This window comes from Echeneis naucrates, chromosome 15 (assembly GCF_900963305.1).
Source record: "Echeneis naucrates chromosome 15, fEcheNa1.1, whole genome shotgun sequence".
Lineage (NCBI taxonomy): Eukaryota > Metazoa > Chordata > Actinopteri > Carangiformes > Echeneidae > Echeneis > Echeneis naucrates.
Genome location: NC_042525.1, coordinates 10,856,283 through 10,882,220, shown reverse-complemented (window position 1 = coordinate 10,882,220; position 25,938 = coordinate 10,856,283). Strand labels below are relative to the sequence as shown.

General features: G+C 41.3%; 1 protein-coding gene across 3 annotated transcripts; it reads right to left on the bottom strand.

Annotated features, from left to right (window-relative positions):
* Positions 1-87: 87 nt before the first annotated feature.
* col17a1b (collagen, type XVII, alpha 1b) lies at positions 88-24,334 on the bottom strand. 3 transcript variants are annotated; one of them, XM_029520745.1, is made up of 56 exons: positions 24,127-24,334; positions 22,777-22,841; positions 20,942-20,989; positions 20,682-20,789; positions 18,946-19,260; positions 18,735-18,791; positions 18,577-18,612; positions 18,396-18,446; positions 17,164-17,304; positions 16,058-16,666; positions 15,521-15,604; positions 15,360-15,425; positions 15,098-15,256; positions 14,411-14,503; positions 14,280-14,324; positions 14,048-14,191; positions 10,425-11,018; positions 10,296-10,346; positions 10,187-10,204; positions 10,049-10,066; positions 9,885-9,947; positions 9,687-9,791; positions 9,536-9,598; positions 8,818-8,853; positions 8,672-8,725; positions 8,543-8,578; positions 8,420-8,455; positions 8,270-8,332; positions 7,926-7,961; positions 7,678-7,749; positions 7,527-7,553; positions 7,380-7,415; positions 7,225-7,260; positions 7,057-7,137; positions 6,886-6,921; positions 6,693-6,785; positions 5,292-5,372; positions 5,062-5,112; positions 4,923-4,982; positions 4,767-4,826; positions 4,643-4,669; positions 4,480-4,530; positions 4,287-4,373; positions 4,142-4,180; positions 3,944-4,060; positions 3,738-3,857; positions 3,532-3,639; positions 3,278-3,403; positions 3,076-3,186; positions 2,803-2,982; positions 2,448-2,588; positions 2,101-2,337; positions 1,721-1,885; positions 1,516-1,596; positions 1,351-1,434; positions 88-1,250 (listed from the first exon to the last, which is right to left on the bottom strand). In XM_029520745.1, exons 2-56 carry the CDS (start codon positions 22,829-22,831, stop codon positions 1,198-1,200), a joined length of 5,544 nt encoding a protein of 1,847 aa, XP_029376605.1. In that variant the 5' UTR covers positions 22,832-22,841; positions 24,127-24,334; the 3' UTR covers positions 88-1,197. The 3 variants fall into 3 exon arrangements, with proteins under 3 accessions (XP_029376605.1, XP_029376604.1, XP_029376606.1); XM_029520744.1 differs by having other exon boundaries at positions 16,058-16,669; positions 24,127-24,333; XM_029520746.1 differs by lacking the exon at positions 22,777-22,841 and having other exon boundaries at positions 16,058-16,669; positions 24,127-24,331.
* Between the last annotated feature and the right edge of the window lie 1,604 nt (positions 24,335-25,938).

Here is a 25,938-nt window from a genome sequence, read left to right as displayed (position 1 = left end):
TATTTTGTTAAGTTACAGCATTTTAATGTGTTGCTGTCATCCTACCACCATGGATATTCCTAGCATTTGCATTTTTGATGTCAGATCAAATGTATTTAAAGTGTCTTTACAAATCAACAAGTTTGTTTGTTTTTTGTTTTTTTTTTGTTGATGTTGTTGTAAATAAAATATTAACTGTTTATTTGATATTTGAAATGTTTGAACACCTTTGAGATCAGTTTAGTTATGCAGATATCAAAACTCACATATCCAAAAATAGATTTATTTGTGTGTCTTTGAAATATAATGATGAAATGTCAGTAAATTCAATCATGTCCAACATAATCTTGAACATTTTATAATTTAATCTGTCCACCACACTAAGAAAATAGAATTCCAGTGTGCTCTTTTACAAAAATATATGACCCAATCAGTCATTAATCAATAGACTCATAGTTAAGATATTATGAGTCCTTCTCTATCAGCCATGTGAAGAATAGATTCAAGTACATCAACCCAACCAACCCAACCAACCTGCCCCACCCGGCCCACCTCCACATATGGCTTTCACTAACTGAGACAGCTTCTGGTGATGATGCAATGATGTATAAATTTAAAAATGAAAGTTGTATGCAGTCAATGGATAAAGGCCTGCGGCCTTAAAAGCTTTAGGTCAACTTGAGCTACGTGGATAATATGAAAATATTGCAGTATTCTATCTTAGTACAAAATTCAACACCTATATAATCCTCAATACAATATAATCCTCAAACAACAATGAATAGAATAAAAAGTACACCAGACGCTGTAGTCACACAAGTAGTGGGGAAAGATGCAAAAGTGCAATTAAGCTATCAAAAATTGCTAGTTGTTGCATAAAAATAGATCTTAAACCAAGCTACCCTCAGAAAAATGTTTGAACGCAAGCTTTTTAACTAAACAAAGTAAACATTGTACACCCACATGTCCAAAAAAAGTCTGTCGCCACAGCACTGACCAGCAGCTAAATCCATACTCTAATGAAGCTGTTTCAAAGAGACGGCTGCATTTTTCTGGCTGCTTTTGTTCTCTCAAATCGTCCCTTGACATTTCTAATGTCTAACTATAAAGAGCATAATTTCAACTAATTTGTTACTGCAGTTCAACGACTAAAAAAAAAAAAAAAAGATAAAAAAATGGAAATGAAATGTGGCATGATGCAGTAGTATGTTTAGCCCTTTAGCCACCGCTGGTCTGACGGCGATGCTGCAGACGACGAGCCACTTTATTGCCTGTGGTGGGTGAAAAAAATACACAGTGTGGTAGTAAGTTACATGTGTGTGGTACGCTGGATCATCTTTATGTGGCGTGACATCGTTTTTATGATCTCACCTGTATCCCTCTTCTGAACTCTGTGTGGAATTTGGACAGTGTACGATCCTGGCAATCCTGGCAAACCTTGTCGTCCTGGATCACCTGTAAACACACACACACACTCAGGTCAGGTCTCGAACTCCACCGAAATCTTACTTTGGAAAATCAGCTGTCAGAAAGTACCTTTCTCTCCTCTGGGTCCTGGATACCCTCTCTCTCCCTTTGGTCCAGGGTGTCCTGGTGGCCCAGGGACGGTGCCATAGGCTACGCAAAAGCAAAAAGACAGATTCAGCTATGATGATGTAACATTTTCCAGCTACGCTTACATAAGTCTGGATCGTTTTCCAGCGCTGATACAGTATGTGGAAAGTCATAATTTTGTCCTCACTTCTGAAGAAGTCCATGAGGTCAGCTGTGACATTGCCATAGGTCCCAATGACACGGCTGTATCCTGGTGGTCCAGGAGGGCCAGGCGGACCAGGGGGACCTTGAATTGCTCTGACGTTGGTCTGTGCAGGACCCTCCACCAGATATCCCTGTAGAAGACCTTGATCTGTAGGAGGGTTGTGAGAATACAATACTTTCATCATTGCTGCCTAGAATTTGACACAGAGGGCCCAGCTCTAGACAAACCACGCCAAAAATAGAAAACCTCAGCAGGATTTCCTCAGTATTCAAATAATTCATTGAGTTGCATTGATAACATTGCACAACTACATTATGATACAATGACAGTATCTGTACACTTTGCAGCTGTAATTGACTCACTTTTGATGTAGTCTGTAACTTTCAAGGCGACGTTGGAGTAGTCCAGCGTGTCGGCGTGCAAGCGGACATCGATGTCTCTGCGGTCTGAGCCATAGCGGCTGTCACCCTGAGCGTAACTCTGGCTCTGGGTGTAGCTTTGGATGACTCCTGGTTCTCCACGTTCACCTTTCTGACCCCTCGGTCCCTGTGGTCCCTGAGGGCCCGGAGGTCCAGTGATGAAACGACGAGCACTGTCACCTGAAGTAGAAAGCTCACGTGATTTTTCCGGCATCAGGACTGACGCCTCTGTCTTAGGTTTTATTCATATGAACTGTTTATCCAGCGGGCATGGGATGTTCGGCGCTTACTGGTCAGATAGTCCTGAATTTCAGCACGAAGGCTCTCCCGTGGGAAACTTCCAGTCAAAGAAACTGATCCTACGGAGCTCCCCGGAGGACCCTGTGGACCTGGAGGACCAGGAGGGCCAGGAAGCCCTCTGAACCCAGAGCCTGAGAGAGATTCAACTCAGTGTTATTGCCATTCCAATGTGTGCAGGACATGATGGGGAAACCTTGTGAAACGCCAACAATGTTAAAGGTACGAGGCAGAAAGTGATTTTTGTCAAATTCCTTGAACCTCTACATTATCTGCTATCTGTCCAGCGTTCCTACACTGAATATAAACACTTCATTCCTGGGCCATCAGTTCATCTGACAGACTCACCCTGCAGGTAACGCTGGATGTCCTCCAGGCTGTAGCCACGACTTCCAGCTCCAAACACAGTGGCCGTAGAGACTCCCGGGGGGCCCTGTGGGCCAGGGGGGCCTGGCTGCCCGGGGACACCGGGAGGACCAGGAGGACCGTGTTGTAAAGCAGATCTGACCCACGTCTGGAAGTCTGTGTCTGGGTAAGTGGATCAGGACACGAGTGAGTGAGCGAGTCTGTGTATTGTCCCTCTACATCAGAAACAACGATTAAAGCTAAAAATGGCCTTACTCCTTATCAGTGCATTGTAGTCAATTGTAGCTGTACTGATGCCAGATCCTCCTGCACCAGGGAGCCCTGGAGGACCAGGTGGCCCAGGTGGACCTCGAGCAATCCCTCTATCTGAAAATGACAGAAATGAGTCGAAATGTTTGGTTAAATCTATGAAACTGTTGCCACGTTCCTGTTTCCTGTTCGTGCATGCTGTGCTTACCATTCATGATATTAAAGACATATGTGGCTATCTGCTCCACAGTGTAGCCGCCTAAACGTCCGTCTGATGCCCCCGATGACCCTCGGTGTCCTTGCAGTCCTATCAAGTATCTCTTCACGTCATCTCCTAGAGAGATCACAGCAGAGACATAGTTTAGCCCAGTGCGTCCTCTAAACAGGTCAACAGGTCAGCATGCACCTCTGACAGGTGGACCTGATAGTGTTGGGCTCAGGTAAAACAGATATTGTACTCACTCTGAAGCAGAACAATGAGATCATTGACTGACTGGATTTCAGAACGAGGTCCAGGAGGACCAGGAGGCCCTGGAGGACCAATGAGGAGACCTGAGCCTGAGCCAGAACCTGAAATTGAACAGCATAGTTAAAAGTGGTTCCGTTCTAATAATTAAACTCCACAAAAAACTATTTTACACACATCAACTGATAAAACACCGGCTTACTTCGCAGGTAGGCAATGATGCGGATGGAAATGTCCTCTATAGAACCTGAGAGGGTCGCAGGGATTCCTGGAGGCCCAGGTGGACCCGGAGGTCCAGGAAGACCAGACTGCCTGCTTCTGCCTGCATGGATCAAATGAATGCTAATATTTAACTTTGTTCCTTGCACCACCTGCGACCTTGTGTGAGCTCCTCAGAACAAGCCTTACTTAGATATTCAGTGATGAACTGGCGCATCTCAGTGGAAGAAGCAAAGGAGCCTGTTGGGCCTGGCGGGCCAGGTGGACCTTGAGGACCAGGAGGCCCTGAAGTGACTGAGATGGAGCCTGAGGAAATATTTTACAATGAAGACGCGAAAGAGAAGATGTGGTGTAAATGAATCAGGATGCTCATTTGATCCTTACTACCTCTTGAAGAGCCAGGAATGCCAGGAGCTCCGGTGTCCCCTTAGAAAACAACAACAAAAGCATTTTCAGACAAATACACTATGTAATAAAAAGAGATACAACGCTGGACATCATTCACAGATTTTAAGCATGGTGTTAGGGTTACCTTTGAGTCCTGGTGGTCCTGGATGTCCAGGTGGCCCTGGTGGACCTGGTGGTCCAGGAATAGCGTGTCCTCCAGAATAAGTTGATACTGTGAGAAATAAACGTACACAATCAGTATACAACACTGCGCAGTCCGTTCGTTGTTAAATAAAAACTTCATCTGATTATTTTGTATTTATGTCATGTTGGTTGACCTCTCTCAGAGCTTCCTGGTCTTCCTGGTGTGCCGGGCTGTCCTGGTTCACCTGAGACACAAATAAAGTCAGTGTTATTGATCCTGGCTGAGGACAAAGAATACAGAATAAAAAGTCAAATGAATTAAATAAAAAGATGAAAGAAAGGCACAGAGATAATCACCTTGGTAGCCCCTTGGTCCAGGAGAACCTAAAATACAGTGATGACACAGATGTCACAATAAAGTGCTCACAAAGTTTTACATGAAGCAGAGCAGGTCAGACCATATTTGACCAAATCTGATCACCTGTTGATCCTTTCTGCCCCGGAGGCCCAGGTGGTCCTGGTGGTCCAGTGTAATAAGTTCCTATAAGAGGAGCAGTGTTGGATTAGTGATTCTCTGAATCTTCGTGTTATTGACGCTTGTATGTGTAAAATCGAGGTTAGATTTGGGATTTTATACCAGAGCTGGATGTGAAGCCTGACTCTCCTCTTTCTCCCTTAGGTCCTGGTCTTCCATAACCTAACAGGTAACTCTAATTAAAAGCGTTTCACCAACCACACTCTATGATACAGTTTATTTTATCAGCTGAGACACTTGCCTGGTTGACCTGGAGGGCCAGGCGGTCCTGGTGGTCCTTGTCTTGAATCTCCTGATAAAAATTAAATTTCAACCCGTCAATGTTACAATTATAGAAGAAGCAGAAGGTTTTTATAATAATAATAATAATAATAATAATAATAATACAAAATCATTAAGGATAATTTCTTTGATAATTTTGTTGTTGTGCTGGGTTTTAATAATAAGAAAAATATGTTGTGTCATATTTACCTGGACGTCCAGGTGCCCCAGGTGGCCCTGGTGGGCCAGGTGGACCAGGTAGAGCTAAGGCACCAGCTGAGCTAAACTGACCTTTAAAAAAAAAAACACAACACATTTTTTTGTTTAATCAATGAACAATGATGTAGTCTATGCTGTGAGGCATTGTTTGTTTTTGTTTTGTTTTTTATCCTTGTTTAACTTAGCTAGGACTAGTTTGAGAAAGGGATGCTTGTTTTTAAGCATGTAAAAATACTGTTGGTTTGTAACGTAAAACCAACAAAAACTGGACTGGAAGCAATTCAACACTTCCTCCATCAATTTCAACTTTCACTTCCTCATTGAGAAATTCCAGCCGCTGCCGCTTCTGTTTGTTTGACTGAGTTGACTGAGTCAGAGTTGACTCAGTCACATATCAGAAAGGTCGCCATAATTGTGTTTATGTTGTTTGTTAGCTTGTAACAGCTAGTATGTAACAGGAGGGCTAGTGTTACAGGAAACAGCTAGATGTGAAGCCTCAGATGACCAAAATACAGAATGCACATACCGGACTGCCTGACAAAATTTTAATGGCTGTGCTAGTTCCAACTCTCTGTACTGATAATGTTTGATAATACTGATAATTTATTTTTGCCCCGCAAGCTGATTGCTGATTGCTGATTGGTTCCTCAGGTATATGACAGATGACTTCCAGGCTGTCTGAATCCATTCTTATGAGGTCGTCACTGATTCACAGTAGTTCTCTAACTTTGGGTCGGCAAAGTGAGAGCCTTAAATCTGCATTCTATATAAATACCAGCAAATCCATTAGTTGCAAAACAAATGATTAGATATGGGAAAGGGCCCTAACTGTCTCTCTTCCTAATGGGTTTTCGGGCTCAGCCTTTAGTTCAAAGTCTTCTTCATCATAGCACAATATTAATTTTATGGTTCCATTTAGGAAAATAGACCATAAATAAAAGTGCACCATTGGGTAAGGCCACCCTGTCATAGACAGATATACAAGACACAGTGACCTGCTTGACAATCAGAGGAGAGCACATGGCAGATCCGATCTAGCCAACACAGCTCTACCTTCTCCTCCAAATACGGTTTCTTCTGATTTCAAAAAACCAAGATGGCAAACGAACAAGTTATAATCCAAGGCTTCATCGCAGCAACTCACAAACCAATTGACATCACAGTGGGCAGCCACTTGTGAGGAAATGGTCATGTTTCAAGTCACCCATTACATTTATTGCATTATATAAAGATGTGATATGGATAATGTTAACAACAATTTTAAAAATCTTATTTCATTACTTATAAATTCACTTTTTATTTGCGATGTGCAGTTTAATATTGAAGTTTCAGCAGATTCTTTCACACCCATAAACACTGGGTATACTGCAGAAAACCATCAAAAATACTCACTTCCAGTCCTGGTTGAACTTATAGTTTCAGACGTTCTCACTGATATTCCTGCTTCTCCCTGCTCTCCCTTATACCCTCTGTCACCTTTAGGACCTGTGAGGACACACACAAACCAACATCTATTAGACTCTGAGGGCAATTTAGCCTCCAATCTAAGAAGTTGCTTTTGTGAAAATTAAGCATGATCACCTACCAGCTGGGCCAGGCAGACCAGCAGGGCCAATGGGACCTGAGGAACGGAAATCAACACAAACAGATATTGATTAAATATTAACAAATACACTATCATTCAGCGCTGAAATACAAGATATGCAGAATGCAAAGAGCACGATCTGGCTTCTTTTGTAGCTGTCAAGGGTCAGACCTGACAATCCAGGAGATCCTGCAGGGCCGGGAGGTCCTGCGGGCCCAGGTGGTCCTGGGATGCCAACAGAAGTGGAACCAGCTGGAAAATAAATAAGCGATGCTCAGAAATCCTTAAACTTTCTACTAACAACAATGGGTTAGAGTAGAAGTCGTCGTGTTGCGTTACCTGCATTGATGATTCTTCCTGGTTCACCAGTGTCACCTTAAAAACAGACAGACACATGCCATGTCATGCAGAGCTTGGGAGGAATAGAACAAAACATTATCTGTTAAAATGCAGAGAGGCCTTAGGGTTAACACTAAAGCTGAGAGCAGGTGTACCTTTGGCGCCCGGTTGTCCAGGATTCCCTGCTATACCTGAAAGGTATATTATATTTTTAATCATGAGATTCATAAAAGGAAAATGTAGATGTAAATGTAGATTGCCACAGAAATAATAATAATTTTGTATTAATAGCAGAGACAGACCTGGGGGCCCTTGAAGTCCAGGTGTTCCTACACAGGATGGGCAGTGGGGAAGTGGAATATATCACATCTTATTACACACTGATTATAATATTTGGTAAAGTTCACGTTTCATCAGAGTAACTTGTTAAAATTGTTAAAATGTTAACTTTACCTGGAAGCCCAGCATCACCAGGAGGCCCAGCAGGACCTCTAAGCCCAGGGGGTCCAGTAGGTCCTTGGTCACCTGAAGGGAAAAAGATTAAGCAAAAAACACATTTAAAAAAAAATAAAATTAAAAAAAATTAAAAATTAAAAAATTTTAAATACTGGCGATTTCATTGTTTTAAGGGTTTGTAGAGTAAATTTTTGTCTGATGTATCGCTATCTGTATCCGTAATTCATACACACTGACTCATTTACCTCTTGATCCTTTTGCACCATCATGTCCGGACAATCCTGATGACAAAAAATAAACATTATATTGGATTCTGAGGAATAGTGGAGGGACAGTGGGGCGACTTCTCTCCACTGCCCCCTCATGGAGCATTACATTACTGCTACATGGATCAACACATGAACAGTTTCAGATTGTTAAAGATAAAATAAATCAGACACAGGAAACAACCGAGACACAACCCTAAAAGGCCTCTAGGACAGAGTTACCATCACATTTCTCTGTTGTCATAGTTCAGAAACAAAATGTCATAGTCAGTGGATTTTAATAATTAACACATTTTCTGAAGCTAGACAAGCCTGCAACTCACCCATTGACCCTTTGGATCCTTTCTCTCCAGCTGCACCCGGCAGACCAGGTAAACCAGCTTCTCCTGAGAGGGGGACATCCATATTAGAGGTATACAATTCGGAAAACTGCACTGATGCAAATATAGCTTCATTCACAAAGCTGTACTGACCTTGCAGGCCTCTGAGCCCTTTGTCACCAGGTTCACCTGAAAATTAAAATGTGGTCAACCATGGTTAAAAAAAAAAAATCAGCCACATATGCCCCATCAGAATCTCATATAGTGACAACAAACCTTTAGCTCCTTGAAATCCAGCAAGCCCTCTGTCACCTGTAGAGTGAGAGAAAAGTGTAATATGTAACACACAGTAAGCGCCTGGGGTGTTTCACTGCTTTAGCATGTAACAACATCCATGTAACCTGCCTTTAGGCCCAGGTGGCCCGGATTCTCCACGGAAACCCTGGGGACCCGGTGCACCTTTAACAAAACAGGGATTAAGTTTTATTGTTGGCGCTGGCAAACTGAATCACACTAACAGTCCACATGAATGATAACAGTGAGAAACATACCTGGTTGTCCAAAAAGTCCAGGATTTCCACTTGAACCTGGAGCAAACATTAACACAGTTTTGTGAAGCAAGAAATATTTTGTTATAGGACATTGTTATAGCCTTAAATAGCCACAAACAAACTAATTTTCAGTCACCTTTTGTATGGTTTCCTTGTTTTTGATTAATTTTCAAATACAGACTTGCAGTGATTATTTTCTCATTTTTTTGTGTAAGTCTATTGTGATATGGGCACTTACAGGACAACAGGAACTTTTGTTTGCTTTTTTTACAAGATTTAGGCTCAGTAAAATTAAGTGCTGCCATCTTTTCTTTTTTCTTTTTTCAAAATACGTTATTGATATGAATTGAAAATTGAATTATTGATTGAATCCCTAGTTTCTTGCAAAGCTTTGGTAGCAGAACAGTGTCAGAAAACTGTTAAAATTAGACCATACATTGGTTTAAATTCAATAATAATTAGAAGCTACAGTCATTTAATCAAGAAAAAAGCAATATTTTAACTTTTTTTTTTCCCTAAGGGTATTTTCATTCTTGAATAGTGTACAAGTCTTCAACATGGCAGAGCAGTTGTTTGGTTTTACTGCCGATATGAATGAGGCTGAGTCTTTGCTGCCACCTGCTGCTGGTGACGGGTCAAAGCGCCCCTATTTTCACTTAATTTGGTCATTTATTTAAGTTTAAAAACAAAAGCGTAATTTAAGTTTCAGTGATCTCACCCTTTGGTCCCATTGGTCCAGGCGGTCCCACAGACCCAGGAACCCCAGGATCTCCAGGAGAGCCTACAGAAACCAAACACATCTTATAGTGACATGTTGTTTTGAGTCAGGATTAAGTAGTTGCTGCTGCTGATGTCAATATGAGTCTTACCTCTGTCACCTTTGACTCCAAATCCTGCAGGTCCCGGCTCACCTCTGGGGCCAGATGGGCCCTCACGACCCCTGATACCAGGAGGCCCCTCCAGCCCATGCTCACCTGATCACACATTTTACACACAGATACTTAGTCACTGGAGGAATTGAACAACTTACTTTTAACATGGAAGTCGACCCGAAATTATTTCTGTACCTTGGTTTCCTTTCTGTCCTTTAGGACCCTCAGGGCCTGTATGTCCCATCAGACCAGGAGAGCCTGAGGTCAAAGTAAAATTAGTCAAATGAACGCAAACAATAAATTGAGCAAAAAAGGAAAACAAATGGTAATGATTTGAAGAAAATCTCATCATTTCTCACCTGGGAAACCAGCATCACCTGTGACAAGTGGGGACATAGATTCAATGTAATTCAGAAAAAGAACATCACAAACAACACACAAAAAAAAACTTCAATTTGAATAAAATGTCTTTAAGTAAAATGCTTATGATTGCCAACCTTTAGCTCCAACGTCACCTAAAAAGAAGGAAAAAAAATGTATGTGAATAAATGAAAGTAAGATGTATATTATATATATATTTCAGAAAAAAAATTATATTTATTTCACCTTTAGGTCCAGGCAGCCCCCTCTCTCCCTGAACTGAGGATGCTAGATAAGCTGTGACAGAAAACAACAGAACAGTGAGCATGAATGTCATTCTCTGTTACTATGTGTGTGTGTGGGTGCGCGTATTACTTCTGAATGCCTGTGATTGAGTTTCAGATCTGAACATTTGCAGGAACATCGCGTGAAGTTCAGCAGCGTTGATGTGTCCTCCGCTCACACCACCGCTGAAACTGGTTGCCCCACGGCCGACACTGCCACTGCTGGAGCTTCCGCCGGAGCTTCCGCCGGAGCTTCCGCCATAACCAGCACCAGCGCTGCTGACGCGCCCGCTGTAACTTGTATCAGCACTGCTACCATAGCCGGTCCCTGCACCTGCAGCGCTGGCCCCAGTGGCCCCAGAGGCCCCAGTGGCCCCTGTGGCTCCTGTGGCCCCTGTGGCTCCTGTGGCTCCTGTGGCGCCGTTAGCACCACTGGCCCCAATGGCACTTCCAGCACCTCCTCCTGCAATGCCAATGTCATTGCCACTGCTGGTGCCTGTGCCACCACCACCACCACTGATAATTCCATTTCGTGTTCTGGAGCCCCCGGCACCGGCAGTTCCTCCTGCTCCCAAATTGATGTCGATGTCATTGAAACCTGCATACCGACCGGTGTGAGCATTGGCGACAGAAGTCGCTGCCTCTAAGGTGGCCACTCGATTCTTCAGCTTCCTCACGTCCTCAGCTGAGAAAATGGCATTAACATTTGATCAACAATCAAAATCAGTGATAGGAAAACATCCTCAATCAGTAATTTGACAAGCATGTAGTCTAAAATAGCATAGTGTATCAGTGTTTTCAGAGGTCCGTTATTATCTATTAGTGGTGCCTGCAAGATGTCATCTGTTGGATAGAACAGTTTAGTCGAATCCACTGAAGTGTATTTCTCCCGGTCACAAGGCCTTTGGTCTTCAAATGTTCGACTGCTGCCAGAGCACTGTGAAACCTTTTGTGTCCAAAATTCAACCACTCCTCCAACAAACCGTTCTGAAAAATTCACCCTTTTGTCTGTTTTAAAGCTGGACTTTCCCAACCTCCATCTATTTCAGATTACAGCAGCCCGCTCTCTTACTCCTCCAATCCTCACTTCGCTTTGCTGGCTCCATCAGATTAAGAATTGATTTTAATATTTAACTGATGACGTGTACAGCACATCACTGCCTGGCTTCAAGTTACATAACAAAACTAATTAGCTGACATGAGCCCGGACACAGTCTTAGATGCTCAGGCCTTGTGGCAGCTGAGCTGGGGCTTGAATCTGGAGGCAACAGCAGTTTTTCCAAACAGGGCTCCTGTTGTTATTCTTTTATTATTTATGATTAGTCCCATGGATGCGCCTTCGAGTGAATGACAGTGCAGTAGCTTGTTTGTCTTCCCTCTGTAACTCTATCTAACTTGCTCTGAGCTGTGTGTAACACAAGTTTTTAAAGTTGTTGTATAAATAAAGTTATTATTATTATCACAGGTATTATTGGATCTCACAGGCAGCTTTTAGGACAGCATGGCTGTGTAATGGTTAGCACTGTTTCCTCAGAGCAATGTATTATGTCTATATGTACTATGTTGACCCCATGATATCATGATGACCGGTCCAGGGTGAACCCTGCCCTCACCCAATCTACTGCTTAATAGTTAAAGTTATTTCTGTAATGACTCGGTTTCCTGGAAGACATTCTCCACATTACTACCTACTATGTTTAAACATAGTTCGGGACTTTTGAATTCTCCCCTGGAACCCAAATACCACGAGGCCACTAGGCAGCAACAAAGTTTAGCCCACTCTGTCATCCTCACCACCTATAAATACCCCAATGTGTTGATCTACAAAAGAGCCTACCTATTCTTAGTCTTGTTTTAGCTTTAAGGAATGAAACTGGCTTAGGTGCCATTCACTTAAAAATCAGGAGCATTTTTCAGCAGGAAAAACTGGACCAGTTGAAGCTCCGAAACAGTTAAAATGCTGTGACTGTGCGTGGCTCTGAGTTGGTAAGCTAGCTGTGTGTAAATTATGATTTATTAGGTGATTGTGAGTCGAACTGGATGAGCTCTGCCACTGCATAAAAACACAAACAGAAATCTGTGACGATTTTAATTGATCAGTTAACACTGATCCCGCCGGGCCAAAAAAGCCTTTGATGCCTCCAAATCCAATTTGATTGACTTCGTTTTTGGAGGTACTTGATCTTGGTTTTAGTGCTCATTGTGCGACAGCTAGTGTTAGAAATATGCTGCATGGAGGGAAGGAGAAACTATATCCTTGCATGGTGATTAATGTATTTTAACATATTGTTGAGCAAGCTTTCCTGTCTGACCTGTATCGATGTGACATTCGTGATACCGTAAAAGCCCTGATGTCGCCACTTGCCATTATTTTAAATAAATGTTGGCGATAAACACGGACCCTTGAAAAAATACAGGGTGTGAAATAGGTCACGTCCCTGTTCCCAGCTAAAATTATATCCTCCGCTGAAAGAGCAGACTAAAGTCTGGAATCTGGCCAAGCAAAGTGACTGACTCACTGTCAGGTGCCCGAGAAAGAAACGCACAGCTGCAATATGGAAAGCTAAAGCTACCTATCATTTGCTTTTAACTCCTAACTCCTTATATTAAAATACATCAAAATCAGAAACTGCTTCTGATTCTTTACGTACAGTAAATATATTATATATATATATATATATATATATATATATATATATATGGGCATCCCTTCTAGACCAGTCGTGTTTTAAATGAGGTATAAAGCCAACTTTAAAGGTTTTTACAAGAAAAACAGTTTTTTATGCTGTTGGCCTTTTTAAATCCAAATACTGGCTTTGATCAGGTTGGAAATAAATGTTTTCAAACAGTAGTGTGGGGGTAAAAATTGTGCTATCGCAATTTTCTATTGCACATTGGACACTGTCGTTGCTGAGTCAGCTTTTTATTTTAGTCAGTTATATCCAAAGCAAGCTTCAGCTGTGATCGTAAAGCCAATGCTGTAAACCAATCAGCTCTGAGCTGCATTACTGATGATGCTTATCACACTCATCATTTAATTCCCCTGCCTGTCTGTAATTTGCATGAGTTATAAGGACTTTTCAGAAAGCTGCCCACTTATATTACCTCCAATGTCCCCCTTGTGAATTTAAAATACTTTAGAATTTATCTCCCTTTCAGCATTTGTTTTGACCCGTTTTAGATTATTTCAATCTGGTCCATGTTGCACAACAGATTTACTCTGTAGTCTTTTACAGAGATGCCAAGCTCAGCCTGGACTGTAAATCAAATTGCACTACAGGTTTGCATGGTAGTTAAAATATACCTCAGATATCAGAGGATGCAAATGTTGTTCTGGGTTTGTTTTGACACATTTCCATCAAAATAAATTCACATCAACACTTCTTCTGCTGCTGCAGCAAGTAAATAAAGTGAAATCTCTGATGTCATCAAGCAACTATTTCTGGAGCTGCTCCACTGACAATGAATGCCAGACCAACTTTATGGCAGTGGGACAGTACAGAGAGATGAAATTACCAGGGAGAGGAGTACGTTTACAGCTCTTAGCAGCTCTGTGGAATAATGCACACCAGCCTGTAAAAGCTGAAATGCACATTTTATTGGTTCAAAAGTAGTCCGTCTCAGGCGTTTCTTTTCAGAGCAGCTCCAGGGAGAATCTCATGGCTCAAATTTTTCCAAAATCAAATCTGATAAATGTTACCTAATTTAACTCACCCAGAGCGATGAGACCAAACAGGAGTCCCAGCAGGAGAAGGGAGAGGAGGAGAAGGCCCAGCAGCCATTTCCACCAGGAGCAACAAGAATCCGAGCAGCAGCAAAATCCTCCACCTCCAAAGATGCCACTGTCCCTGCGGATCTCTGAAGACGGAGTGAAAGAAAAAATTACTTTTCAGAACTAAAATACTCATCACACTGTCAAAATAAACATGCACAGACAAAAGAATACCTGCATACGTGGACTTGTCTTTCATGACAACTCCGGATGATCCATCTGATGAAGGAACAAATAATTATCATTCATTTATCCGTACAGTCGGTGGAATCTTTCTTCTTGGAGACGTTTTCATGAGCACTCACAGTAAGAGTTGCCTGACTCGGTCTTCAGTGGGGCCGTCTCACTATAGCTGGAAATAAGCTTCTCTTTTTTTATTGAATCCCCAGATAATGAGCCTATAAAATAAGAAATGGCTTTTCAGTACTACCCTTATATATATTGTGTTTAAGAAGCAGAACTGAAAACATAAAGTTTTTTATAATTAGAAATCACACACTATTGAATATAATAGAAAAAAATACATGTAATACAATAAAACAAAGCAAATTAAGAAAAAATATTTGCAAAGAATTTTGAATTGAATTTATTATAGAAGCATTTTTAGATGTGGATATGAGCTATTTCCTCATGATGTTCCTAGTTTCCATGATGGTAAATACTGAGAAGTATTTTGTTTCCAGAATTTTGTGACAATTTATAAACGATGCAAATTTATTTAAAAAATCAATAAATAAGTAAATTCCTGTCAGCTGTTGGTTGCAATTTAACAGTACTAATGCCATGAACAAAAACAGTACAGCGGTTTAGAGTATAGAGGACAGGATGTTGTCTGTATTCTCCTTCAGTTGTTTAATTTTCAACACATTTGCAACTACTCAGATTGGGTAACCTACCCCGAGTTCGTGGGAACTAAAATTTGCTCCAGAGAAAGTTGAGGAATCCAGTTGAGAAAAAAAATCCATCGCTTCTCCAGAACATTAGTGACTCACCTCCTCCTAAATGAACACCACTGCTGCTGGTGAACTGCTTCCCGCTGTCTTTAGCCAACATGAGCGTCTCGGTGTCCCGCTTAGCTGCAAAGTTCTCCTTGTCAGAGATCAAGAACTTGTAGTCTTTCTTGTACGATTCATCAGTTTGGGCTCTAGTGGCTGATGACAACAAGGAAGACGTGAATTATTATGATTTTTGGAGTCTGATTCTTATTTTTAGTCATCTCCTTAGGTAGAAAGCTCTTTCTAAAGGTTTATTTACTTGTGGAGACTCCAGTGCCTCCAATGACACCACCGCTGTTTGACACGTTCTTCTGGACCCCATATCCTGTGACACACACAGATAAACACTCGCGTAAATGTGCTATTTTGGATTCAAACTGAATCACGTTATTGTGGAAACTAACACAAATGCTTTCGTACCTCCCAAGTTAGCGTTTATGTTTGCTCCGCTGGTGGTGAGCACACTGCCGGTGGTGGGTGCCAGATTATTCTGAAAGCCATAAACTGCAAACACAAGTGCACAATATGATTCAATTAAATAATATTCAATTAGAAAATAACATATTGGTTCAAATGCAAAACAAAAATAGCTCATAGATTCAATTTTACACTGAAAGGCCCCACATTTTAACCTTTGGAACTGCATCATCTTTTGAGCAGAAAAATTTAAATTATACAAAATTCAGAATAAAAATCAGCATGAGTAATGTTTTTGGTTAATTTCAAAAGCATTGAAGGTCAGATCTAAGATACATGGATACTGGGTTAACAAAACTGTCACTAAGGGACACAGATTAGTCAAACAGTGATAAAGTTGGCTACTGAATGGTGCTTGTTTGCTCATGTGGGAGTGTCCCACAGTGTATTTTATGTGTAACGTTGACCATTTAAGCTTCAATTTAGCAAAACATTTTGGTTTAGCATTTTACCTGCAGGTCACAGGATAAATGGTCTCACCTGACAGGGATGAGGGTGAGGTTTGGGCAATGGGTGAGGTTCCTCCTGACATGTTGTTGGTGCTGGCCTGGTACGTATAGCTGCTGGTGTTACCGGTGACCACCGTGGTGGAGGCGGAGGGCAACGTGGCCGTGGACCAGGCAAAAGATGGAATTGTAGCATCCAGCGTGTCATACTGGCCTGATTTCATGGTGTCATATTGGCCAGACCTCACGGTGTCATACTGCCCTGATTTCAGGGTGACATCGTACTGGCCTGATTTTACACCAGTATCATACTGTCCCGACTTCAGGCCGACGTCATACTGCCCTGACCTCAGACTGGTATCATACTGCCCTGATTTCAGGGTGACATCATACTGGCTAGATTTGACACCAGTATCAAACTGCCCTGACCTCAGACTGGTATCGTACTGCACCGATTTCACACCGGTATCAAACTGCCCTGATTTCAGACCACTGCCATATTGGGTTGACTGCACAGTGACATCATACTGGCCTGATTTTATGCCAGTGTCAATCTGCCCAGATGCCAGACTGGTATCATACAGGCCTAATGCATCAATGGTGTTGAAGCCGCCTGATTTCGCACCAGAGCATAAAGTTGAAACTGCTGGAGAAAGAGGACAGACAACAATGAAGAAATTTAAAAAATATTCATTGCATCTCTCACAAACACAGCAGGTAGTTATTTCCAGGAACTAAAAGTTTAAAGGAACAAAAGATGACTGAACCTACTACTTGATTTAGTAAACATTAACCAACATTAAATTTGGATTGATGCTTTAAAAATTTTGTCCTCAATTATAATTCATTGGTATTCCTATCATTTTCTCTTAGTTCATACTTTCTAACACGTCAATATTTCCCTTGTGTTGAGAGACCCAAGATGTATGAATGTATTTGTGGAGGACACTGTATTTTTGATCCAGGTCATGTAAAGCCTTTCAGGATTCTGGATACTCTGGATACAATTCATTGTTTTTAAACATGTAGAAAATATAATACCACAAAAGGCAAAAAAAGTAGGCTTTCTTGGACTGCAAATCTTCGGGAGGGAGGGAGACAGTGTGTGTGTGTGTGTGTGACTCTGGTGATGGTTCATACCCGACTGTGTGGCCACAGAGACGGTTTTGGTTTCCACGCTGGCCTTTTTAGGGACAGGCAGGGTGGCGCTGGAGGAGCGTGTGGGGCTGACACTGCTGGAACGTCCCTTCAGCAGCTTCTTCACTTCGTCCAGCTCCGTCCCTGCAGAAGCACAGCGGCATAAACAACTGCAATCTCACAATACAACTGAGAAATTCACTTTAATGTAAGTTCAGTCTCAAAGTACTGTGCTCCATGAGCACAGTTTGATTTCATTCTGATGCTGCTTAACTTGCTTAACATTTTTTTTAACAGTTATGCCTGTCAGCTATAATTACAGAGGGAGTGAAGGTCACAAGAAACAATTTTCAGATTGAATACAAAGCTAAAAAATGAATTGACAAGTAAAAACCCCCATTCTGCATCACAGTGTGGGGAGTGCAAGCAGAAACATACCAGTAAATGTTTCCTTTTGCTTACTTTAAAACAGATTGCTTAAGAAAAGTAACTTAATTTTGAGTATTTACTTGGTGTCTCTCTGTTGGAGGGATATTTATATTTTAATTAAAAACAACATAATACAGTAATAACATTTTAGATTCAGCACTTGAGTAAAAGGACTTCATTAGATAGAAAGATTAGATAGGTTTTGGGTTTGTGGTCTTTGCCTCAATAGAAATACTGAAAGCTTCCTCAAACTCTTCCACCAAAATACAGCATGGCAATCTGAGACCCCGCTGTGGTCGATTTACGGTGGCACAGAATGACGAACAGCTCAAAAATGTGGATTAAACAACAGCAGTTGTACACTTGGATCAGCAGGGGGAGTGATCAGCAGCTTTAAAAGTCTGACTCTGCATTATGTCAAATGTGTGCTGTTCAATTGTGTACACGATGACTCATGAGTGTCATTGTTGCCATCACAGTTCTCCTCCTTAAATTTTCCCCCACATGAATGAACCGCAAAGCAAACAAACCAAAGTCCACACCGTTTACAGCCTCCCCATTCCTTGGCCAAATCTGTCTGCTGAGCTGCACATGTGTTTCTAGTTGAGTTTTCATGGATATAAACATACAAGTGAGAAGTGAGAGAAGAAATGCCCTTGAGGCGAAATACTGAATGCTTGTGACCCCTGCAGCTACAATCTGTCCCTATTTAAGTGTTTCTCTGAATGGGCAATCTCAAATAAAGATGCTTTGTTGTCATCTGAGGAATTGCGTAACCAACAGTAAGTGGATCCCAGTGGTCTTACATCTGCAGGCAGTGGGGGAGGCACTTTGTAATCTGGCTCTGATCTCACTCTCTGGAAAAAAAAAAAAAAAGAAATCACACACAATAAACAAAGGATTCCAGATTTAATAAAAATGTAAGCTGGGACAATTCAGAGTCAGAAATAATGAAGAATTGGAGTGGCAGAAACTTTTATTGAATACCTCTGCTCTCGCTCCTCCCTCTTGTGGCGCTGGAGCCTATACAGGAAAAAAAGAGAAAGAGGGGAAACATAAAAACAGGCAAATCATGAGGATAAAGCTGAAAAAATACAGTGCTGCCATAAAATATGTATATCCATACAGATGTCACTCTCACTTACAGTAGTTTCCATAATCTTTGCGTGAAAATTCTGGCGAGGAATTAGCACTAGAACTTCCTAGAAAAAACACAATACAAACCCCCCCCCCCACAATAGTTTAGCAGATATATAAACAGCACCCATGTGCCCACCAGTTTCCTTCACTTTATTAAGCTTCTTTCAGCCGTCCCAAAATTCCAATTGTGAGTCTGTGTTATTAAAAGGATCTCACCGTCGTAACCCCCTCTTGATATGTTCTTCCTCTCCCGGAAAGCTGGCGACAGGCCTCCTGATGAGCCAGCAGTCTGGCCTCTCCTGGCAGCACCCGACGAGCTGGACCTGACCTTCGACACCGAGCTCACAAAATAACTTCCTCCTCCTCCTCCTCCTCCTCCTCCTCCTCCTCCTCCAACTCCCCTTCCTCCATTTCCGTACCCCTCACTGTCTAATAAGAAGAGCCCCCCTCCATCGCCTCCTCCTGAGGAGTCTCCCCCGAGGTACACTCCTGAGGAGGAGCTGTAACTGCTGGAGTTCACACCTACAGAGGCTGGAGGGAGGGTGCACACAAGTTAATTTAGGATATCCTGCAACTGTGTCATCTCTACATCCCAAATGCAAAAAACAGGAATATAAGTGAGTCACATTAAAATCCCCTGATAAAAATAATAGACTGTAACTTGATCATTTACTTACTTCTGCTACGTGAGTATCGACAATATCACTGAATAAAAATTGTCCTTTAACACCTCAGTAAAATATACTTAAAGTATCAAAAGTAAAAGTTTTTGATGCTGATTATCATATTTGATTTTATGATGTTGTTAAAACTGTGACCATGGTAGCTGCTCCACTTTATATACAATTTTCCTGGTTTAGTTGAGTGGTTCCTTACTGATGATTTCAGCCTCATCAAAGTGACATAACGGTTAAATGTAGGTTAGAATATTTAGTAACTTTCCATCACTGTGTTCTATTTCCCTTTACCACATCTGTACTTTTTACTGTACTATATCATCTAACACCATTTTTCATACCAAATGTACAATTTACTAGAATATACTGTAATGCATTAACTAACAAAAATGAATTGGCATTACTGGAAAAGTGTATTTGATTTCCAGAGAAGATCTCTGAGCTTCAGCGCCAATTACAGGGAAAGTGCAGTGGGATGGATTGCATGCTTAGCTGCTGACAAGTTTTGTTTGTACATCAAGATGTCCTGCTGTGAACTAACTCAAGGAGTTTCTTCTACAAAAGGGTACACAAGCAGGTCTCTGGAATTGGACGTGCACCAATTCAGCGCTGTGTGCATGTTGTTTATAATCCATAAAAAATAACAGACAGATTCCCAGGAACATTCAAATGAATTTACAAAACTGTCAAATATACTTTGTTAGAAGTAACTACTACTTATTTAAATTTTTTCCCCTTGATCTTATTTACATGCTGCTGTGAAAAATGAATGCTGACTAACAGAAATTTCATTGCACAAGAATGTGCAGTTACAATAAAGAATCTATCACTGAAAAATTAAGAGTATAAATTAAGTCTCGGGTTTGTTGAGGTGGTCAGTTAAGAACTAAACATTATTCATTTTTCTTTATTTTCACTTCATGCCGAAGCACAGATCCTATCAGCTGAAACTATGACAGTTTGCTTGAAAGAAGTACTTTAATAACGATTGCCGAGTTAAACGATAAATATATCATAACTATATTTTGAGTGAGTGAATGAACATGTTTTTTACATTTTTTTTAATTTACCATTCTTGATCAAAGATATGTAATTACAACATACTGCTGTGCCTCGACCAGGTGCAACAGCAAAATACTACCTGCATCCGTAACAGTGTGTTATTGTGTGTTATTGGTTCATGAGACATACTTTCACTTCTTAAACATATTAATTGTTCAGCATCTTCAAAAGCACAGCTTCCTATTTTTGACTTCTGGATGGAAATTTGCTCACATGAGGAGAAATAAGTTCCACTGCTGTTCTGGGTTAAGACATTCTTCTCCAAGCCCAGCCCTCCAGCACCGCTGGACATATTCCTGTGATTTGATCCGCTGGTTCCCTCTAGCAACAAGACGATACACAGCAAAACAAGGAGAAGCTGTTAGTCATTGGGTACTTCCTTCAGACACGCTCGGCTATAATTATTGTATTATGATTGGAGTTTACTGTCAGTACTTAAAGTGAGAAACACTGGAGCAAAAAGAGACACTCACTTGGTGGCAGAGAAGCCAGCCTGGTCGTGGTTATAGTTTCTGTCACAACTGATGAAAAAGCAGACAATTATCACTCTCTATACAACATGGAGTTTGAGCTTTGTCCCAGAACATCATTTAAACATGCACATGCTAATCCCTGTTGGCAGGTGCTGACTGGAGTGTTGAGTGACTGGCGCGGAAATGACTTCTTGCCCTCCAGACATGAGTAATGTACTTTTTATGTGTACACAGTAATATTCTTTTATACTGTATATCACTGATAAGCCATAAAGAGAAAAGCATTGGCGGCTTGTTGATCTTTAGTCTTTTGTGGCTCTTCAGTTCATCAGGAAAATCTTTAAGTACATCTCAACAACTTTAACTCGAACAGCTGTAGTTATGTTCTTGCTGAAAGCTTCAGACAAATCATAATGAGCCCCCGGGAATTTAACTGGAATACTTATGTAACATGTTTCATCTTCCTTATTAATGAGTAACATTGAACTTTCAGTGATCAGTTGGCATTTAATGGTATTTCACTGCTGTGTAGTCCGAGGTCATTTGTATAAGCGTTGTGCTAGTGATTTATGAAACATGAGTACGCAATGATGTTAAAAAAAAATAATTCAATCTAAATGTACTTTTTTTTCGTCTGTATAACTTCAGGCTTAACCGAGAATATGCAATAATTACATAAACAAATAAAATCAATTAAAATATCAAAACATATTATATAACATGTTACTTCACTAAAGATGCACTACGCACAACTTTAACTGAGCTGTCAGCAAATCTAGAGGCCTTCATCAGCAGAGTTTGCTCAGTTGTCATGGAGATGGCTAAGTTGTCATCATGAAACCTAAATGTGGAACAACGCCTAAACCGTCTCCATGAATGCTTTGGAAAACATCCAATAAGTAGATCTTTGTGCTGTGATCTTTTTGTTGCCACCACTGCTGAGGCAAATGAGTAAACTTACAATACAACTTTTTTTTTTTTTTTTTTTTTTTTTTTTACTCCTTAGCAATTAAATTCCATTTCAATTTCATTCTGCTTCAACGCTTCAGCCCTCCAACGCCTCCTTCCTTTTAGGGCATTCTGTCTGTTGCAGAGCCAAGGTTGAACACTAACAGTGGCTTTGGCTGCTGTTGCTCCAGGACTTAGGAGGAGGGAAGAAGCCAAAAGAGTGAACAAGAAGCATCTTAAAACTTTGTTTATTGTTCCAAGACCGCATTATCTTGTCTGTCTCTTTATTTTCTGTAAAGCACTATAAACCAAAGGTTAGAAAAGTGCTACCTTTGGTTCGAAAAGTGCTACATAAATAAATCTGACAAATTTTCTTTTTCTATTAAATAAGAGGATAGAATTATATGTGTTTTTTTAAAGTTAGGACCAAATGTATCAACAGGTGTTTCTTGACCTATACATCTTTCTCCCTCTGTGTCAAGAGTCGTTAGGCCCAGATGAGCTGTTCGTTTATATTAAGTCATGACCACAGGAGGAAAATCTGGAGGATGACTTACTCCTTGAGAAATGAGACTGCTGAAGGCATGCTGTAATGTTAGTGATAGTAAGCCCCCAAGAAAGACAGACAAAAGTGTCACCAGAGAAAAGGATGCAATTGAACCTAAAAGTGTTTGGGCTCCTAAAAAAAACAGTTTGCTATTAAACTTTAAAGAAGTTGAAGTTTTACATCTTTGCGTCGGAATGGGACCTTAAATAATTCTCAGAGTTTCTGCAAATATCAAGGGCTAAAAATGCCGTTTTGTGAACTGGGCCTTTGACTTGTGCTTTCATGGTGGCTTTGTTTCTTGCTTGTTTGGAAATCTCATAAATAAATTCAAAACTCTCACCCCTTTCTTCTGACAAGCCTCCAGAGAAGTCCATATGTCCTGTTAACTCGTCCATCCCATCTTATCTGGTGAGACGACGATAAGATGTCGATCATGGTCGAGCATAAATGCTGTGCCAGCTGTGTTTTAAAGTCAGTTTGTTTTTTTCCTTGTAACTGTGGTGAACTGGGATTTTAACAAACATTTGATGGGAAAAGGGCAAAAATGTCATAAATGGGTGAAAGTTCAAACTGCTTTTATCTGATGTTTACTGCATCAATTTGCCACAACTGCTCCTGGAGATGGGAAAATGGCTTTCCATCACTCTCAGGACTTTGAAATCCATGTGCAATACCTTAGAGATACAGTTTTCCTTTGAACAACCTGATTTAATTATGGTGATAAACTCAGAGGTTCTGTGGCAGGCCTGTTCACATTTGATCACATCGTACCAGAAAACTTCCCAGAAACGTTAAATCTCATGTGAAAAGTACACAACATAAGAAAGGCCTCATAGCTATAAAGCCTCATCAAGATCTTAATGGATTTCTATTGACTTTGAGTCTTTGAAGACCAAACTAACAAAAGAACAAAAGCTGCCAGTGGATCAGTGGATCAGTGTACAGCTCTGAAAGACCATCCAGTCACCACACCCTGCCAGGACATTTAACTGCATGTGCCTCATGTACAGCAGTTGACTAAAAAAAAAAACAAAAACAAAAACAAACAAACCAGTGAAAATTGAAAGAAGTAACCATAAATTCTCATAAAGTAGCATTTGCCTCTTAACCAACTTACTTTGGGATGTTGAAATCACACTTTTTCACCTAATCATTACCACTTTCTTTTTTCCTCCAAAATGTTACACTGAATCCAATTCTTGCACGCACAAATGTCCCTGTTACAGCCTGAAACCGATCTTAGCTGCAATGTCAGATAAACTAGCTGATGCTAAAGCCACACTGGCTCCTTGAATATATTTAGAGGGATGTAAATAGCCCAGCAAAAAAATACCTGTAAAACTATCCTGGGAGCCCTTTAACAGACTGACTATACATAACAGCAGAAGAAAAATGATCCCGGAGGAGAAAAAAAAAGCCAACATAGAAGATTTTACAGACAAGCTTGCAAAGTTGTCGGATTTCTAATGTTTTATAAGAATCGTCCAAAGTGGACTTTGCACAGACAGCAAACAGCCTGATAACCCATCACCAAACTCCGTTAGTGCTGAGATGCAGCAGCGAAGGAAGGAAAAACACGCAACATCCAGCATAAACAAATCAATGAAGAACAAATAAATAAAGCTCCAAGGTCCTTCCACGTGGGTAAACGCATTTTCCTTAAACAAAATAAATAAATAAAAATCCATACCTTCAGCCAGCTCGGACTACAGTCAAACTAAACCCCGGTTCCTCTGGGCTGATCTGGGCTGATCTGGACTGGCTGCGCGCTGCGGTGGGATGTGCTTCTTAAAGTCCTCCGCTGCCTTTGTGCCTTTTAGCTCCACTTTCCCAGCGAGTCAGGACAGAGATCTGGGCACCGCTCCCAGCCGCGCCCACATTTCGCTGGGGCTTGGCAGGCAGGTGTAGTGTGCTGCACGGAAAGCTGCTGTTGAAAAGGAGAAGAAAGGAAAGAAGAAGAAGAAGAAGAAAAAAAAAAAAACAGGGCCTGGAGGAATCAATTATCTTGTCAGATACAGACAGTCGACTGTGTAAAAGTGAAGTGATGAGCTCCTCCTCCTCCTCCTGCTGCTGCTGCTGCTGCTGTGCTTTATTCACCAACTTTCTGAAAAAGGGCGGTGGTGCAGGGGTGTTTCAGAGGGGGTGGGATAGTTTCTTTTTGTTCTAGTCCCTTATTTTTTCCTATTTTTTTCTTTTCAGGAGTAGGAGTGAAGCCATTTTGGGGCCTGCTGAACTATTGTGTGCAGTAAATCCATCCTGCTGCAACTGGAGCACATCTGGCGCCCACATTGGAAGTAGAAACGGAACATTTGGCCTATATGGTTTCAGCCGCAGTGCGATAATGCAAACCAACTGTATTTTGCTGCACATACAGAGGCATGCGAGTCTCACACACATGACAGAGTAACTTCAACACAGTGATCTTTGCCCAAAAGGCTGCTCAGCATGTTTGTGCAGGTGGTGGAGGATCCCTCTCTGTTTTCCTTGTCTGCTGTTGAGATCAGGACTTACAATTATCTTGACAAAGAACAGAAACTGATTGTTTCTATCTCAAGCACACCCCCGAATGGGGAAATCTCAGAGCTGCTTTTAACTTTGTGCTCATAATAAAACGTCCACATCCATTCCTTTGCATTTATGCAATTTTGAGCAAAATTAGATGCTTTATTCCCCAGACTGGCAGCCGCAAGCGCCTGTAAGATCCCTCATCCACCACACCCTGCGTAGACATCCACCCACCCTGCATGAGTCACGGTGAACATGACTCCAATCTGCTCAAAATGATGGAAAACAAACAGCCCCAAGGACGGTGTAAGAGAGGAGGAGCTGCTTCACTCACATCTATGTGCAAGATTGAATAATGCCAAACCTAACGGAAAGGGCCTGGTTTCAGACAGAACATTCCAGCAAGGGTGAAAAAAAAAAAAAAAGAAGAAGAAGAAGTTAACGGCCATGTGCAGCTTCCTTGGATAAAACACAATCCTGTTTACACTGAGGATAACAGCCTTCCAGATAAGTGGGTGTCCTAATGTCTCTGGAACAGGCGTGCTGGAGTTTATAGAGGGACCAAAGTAGGTGTCCAGCAAGTTCAAACGGGGTGCATCTCACAGCAAAGAGCTTAATCATTGGAGGCTCTTCAAAAATAATGTGACTTGTGCACGCTAATGAGTCACTCTGAAAGTGACTCTTGAATGAACCTCTTTTTCCACAAGTTGACAATAACAGAACAGGTCATATACCTTTTCCTCGCAATAGTTAAAAATGGAACTCCGCTTTTAAACACCTTTCTTATGATTTCTATTCAACGAGACAGCATTTTGTTATTATTAACAATGAAAGGGGCAGCACGGTGGCATAGTGGTTAGCATTCTTGCCCCACAATAAGAAGGTCGTGGGTTTGGTTCCTGGGGGTGGGTTTGTTCTGTGTGGAGTTCGCATGTTCTCCCTGTGCCTGTGTACATGCACAAGCACATGCATGTTCGTGTGAACTGCTGACTCTAAA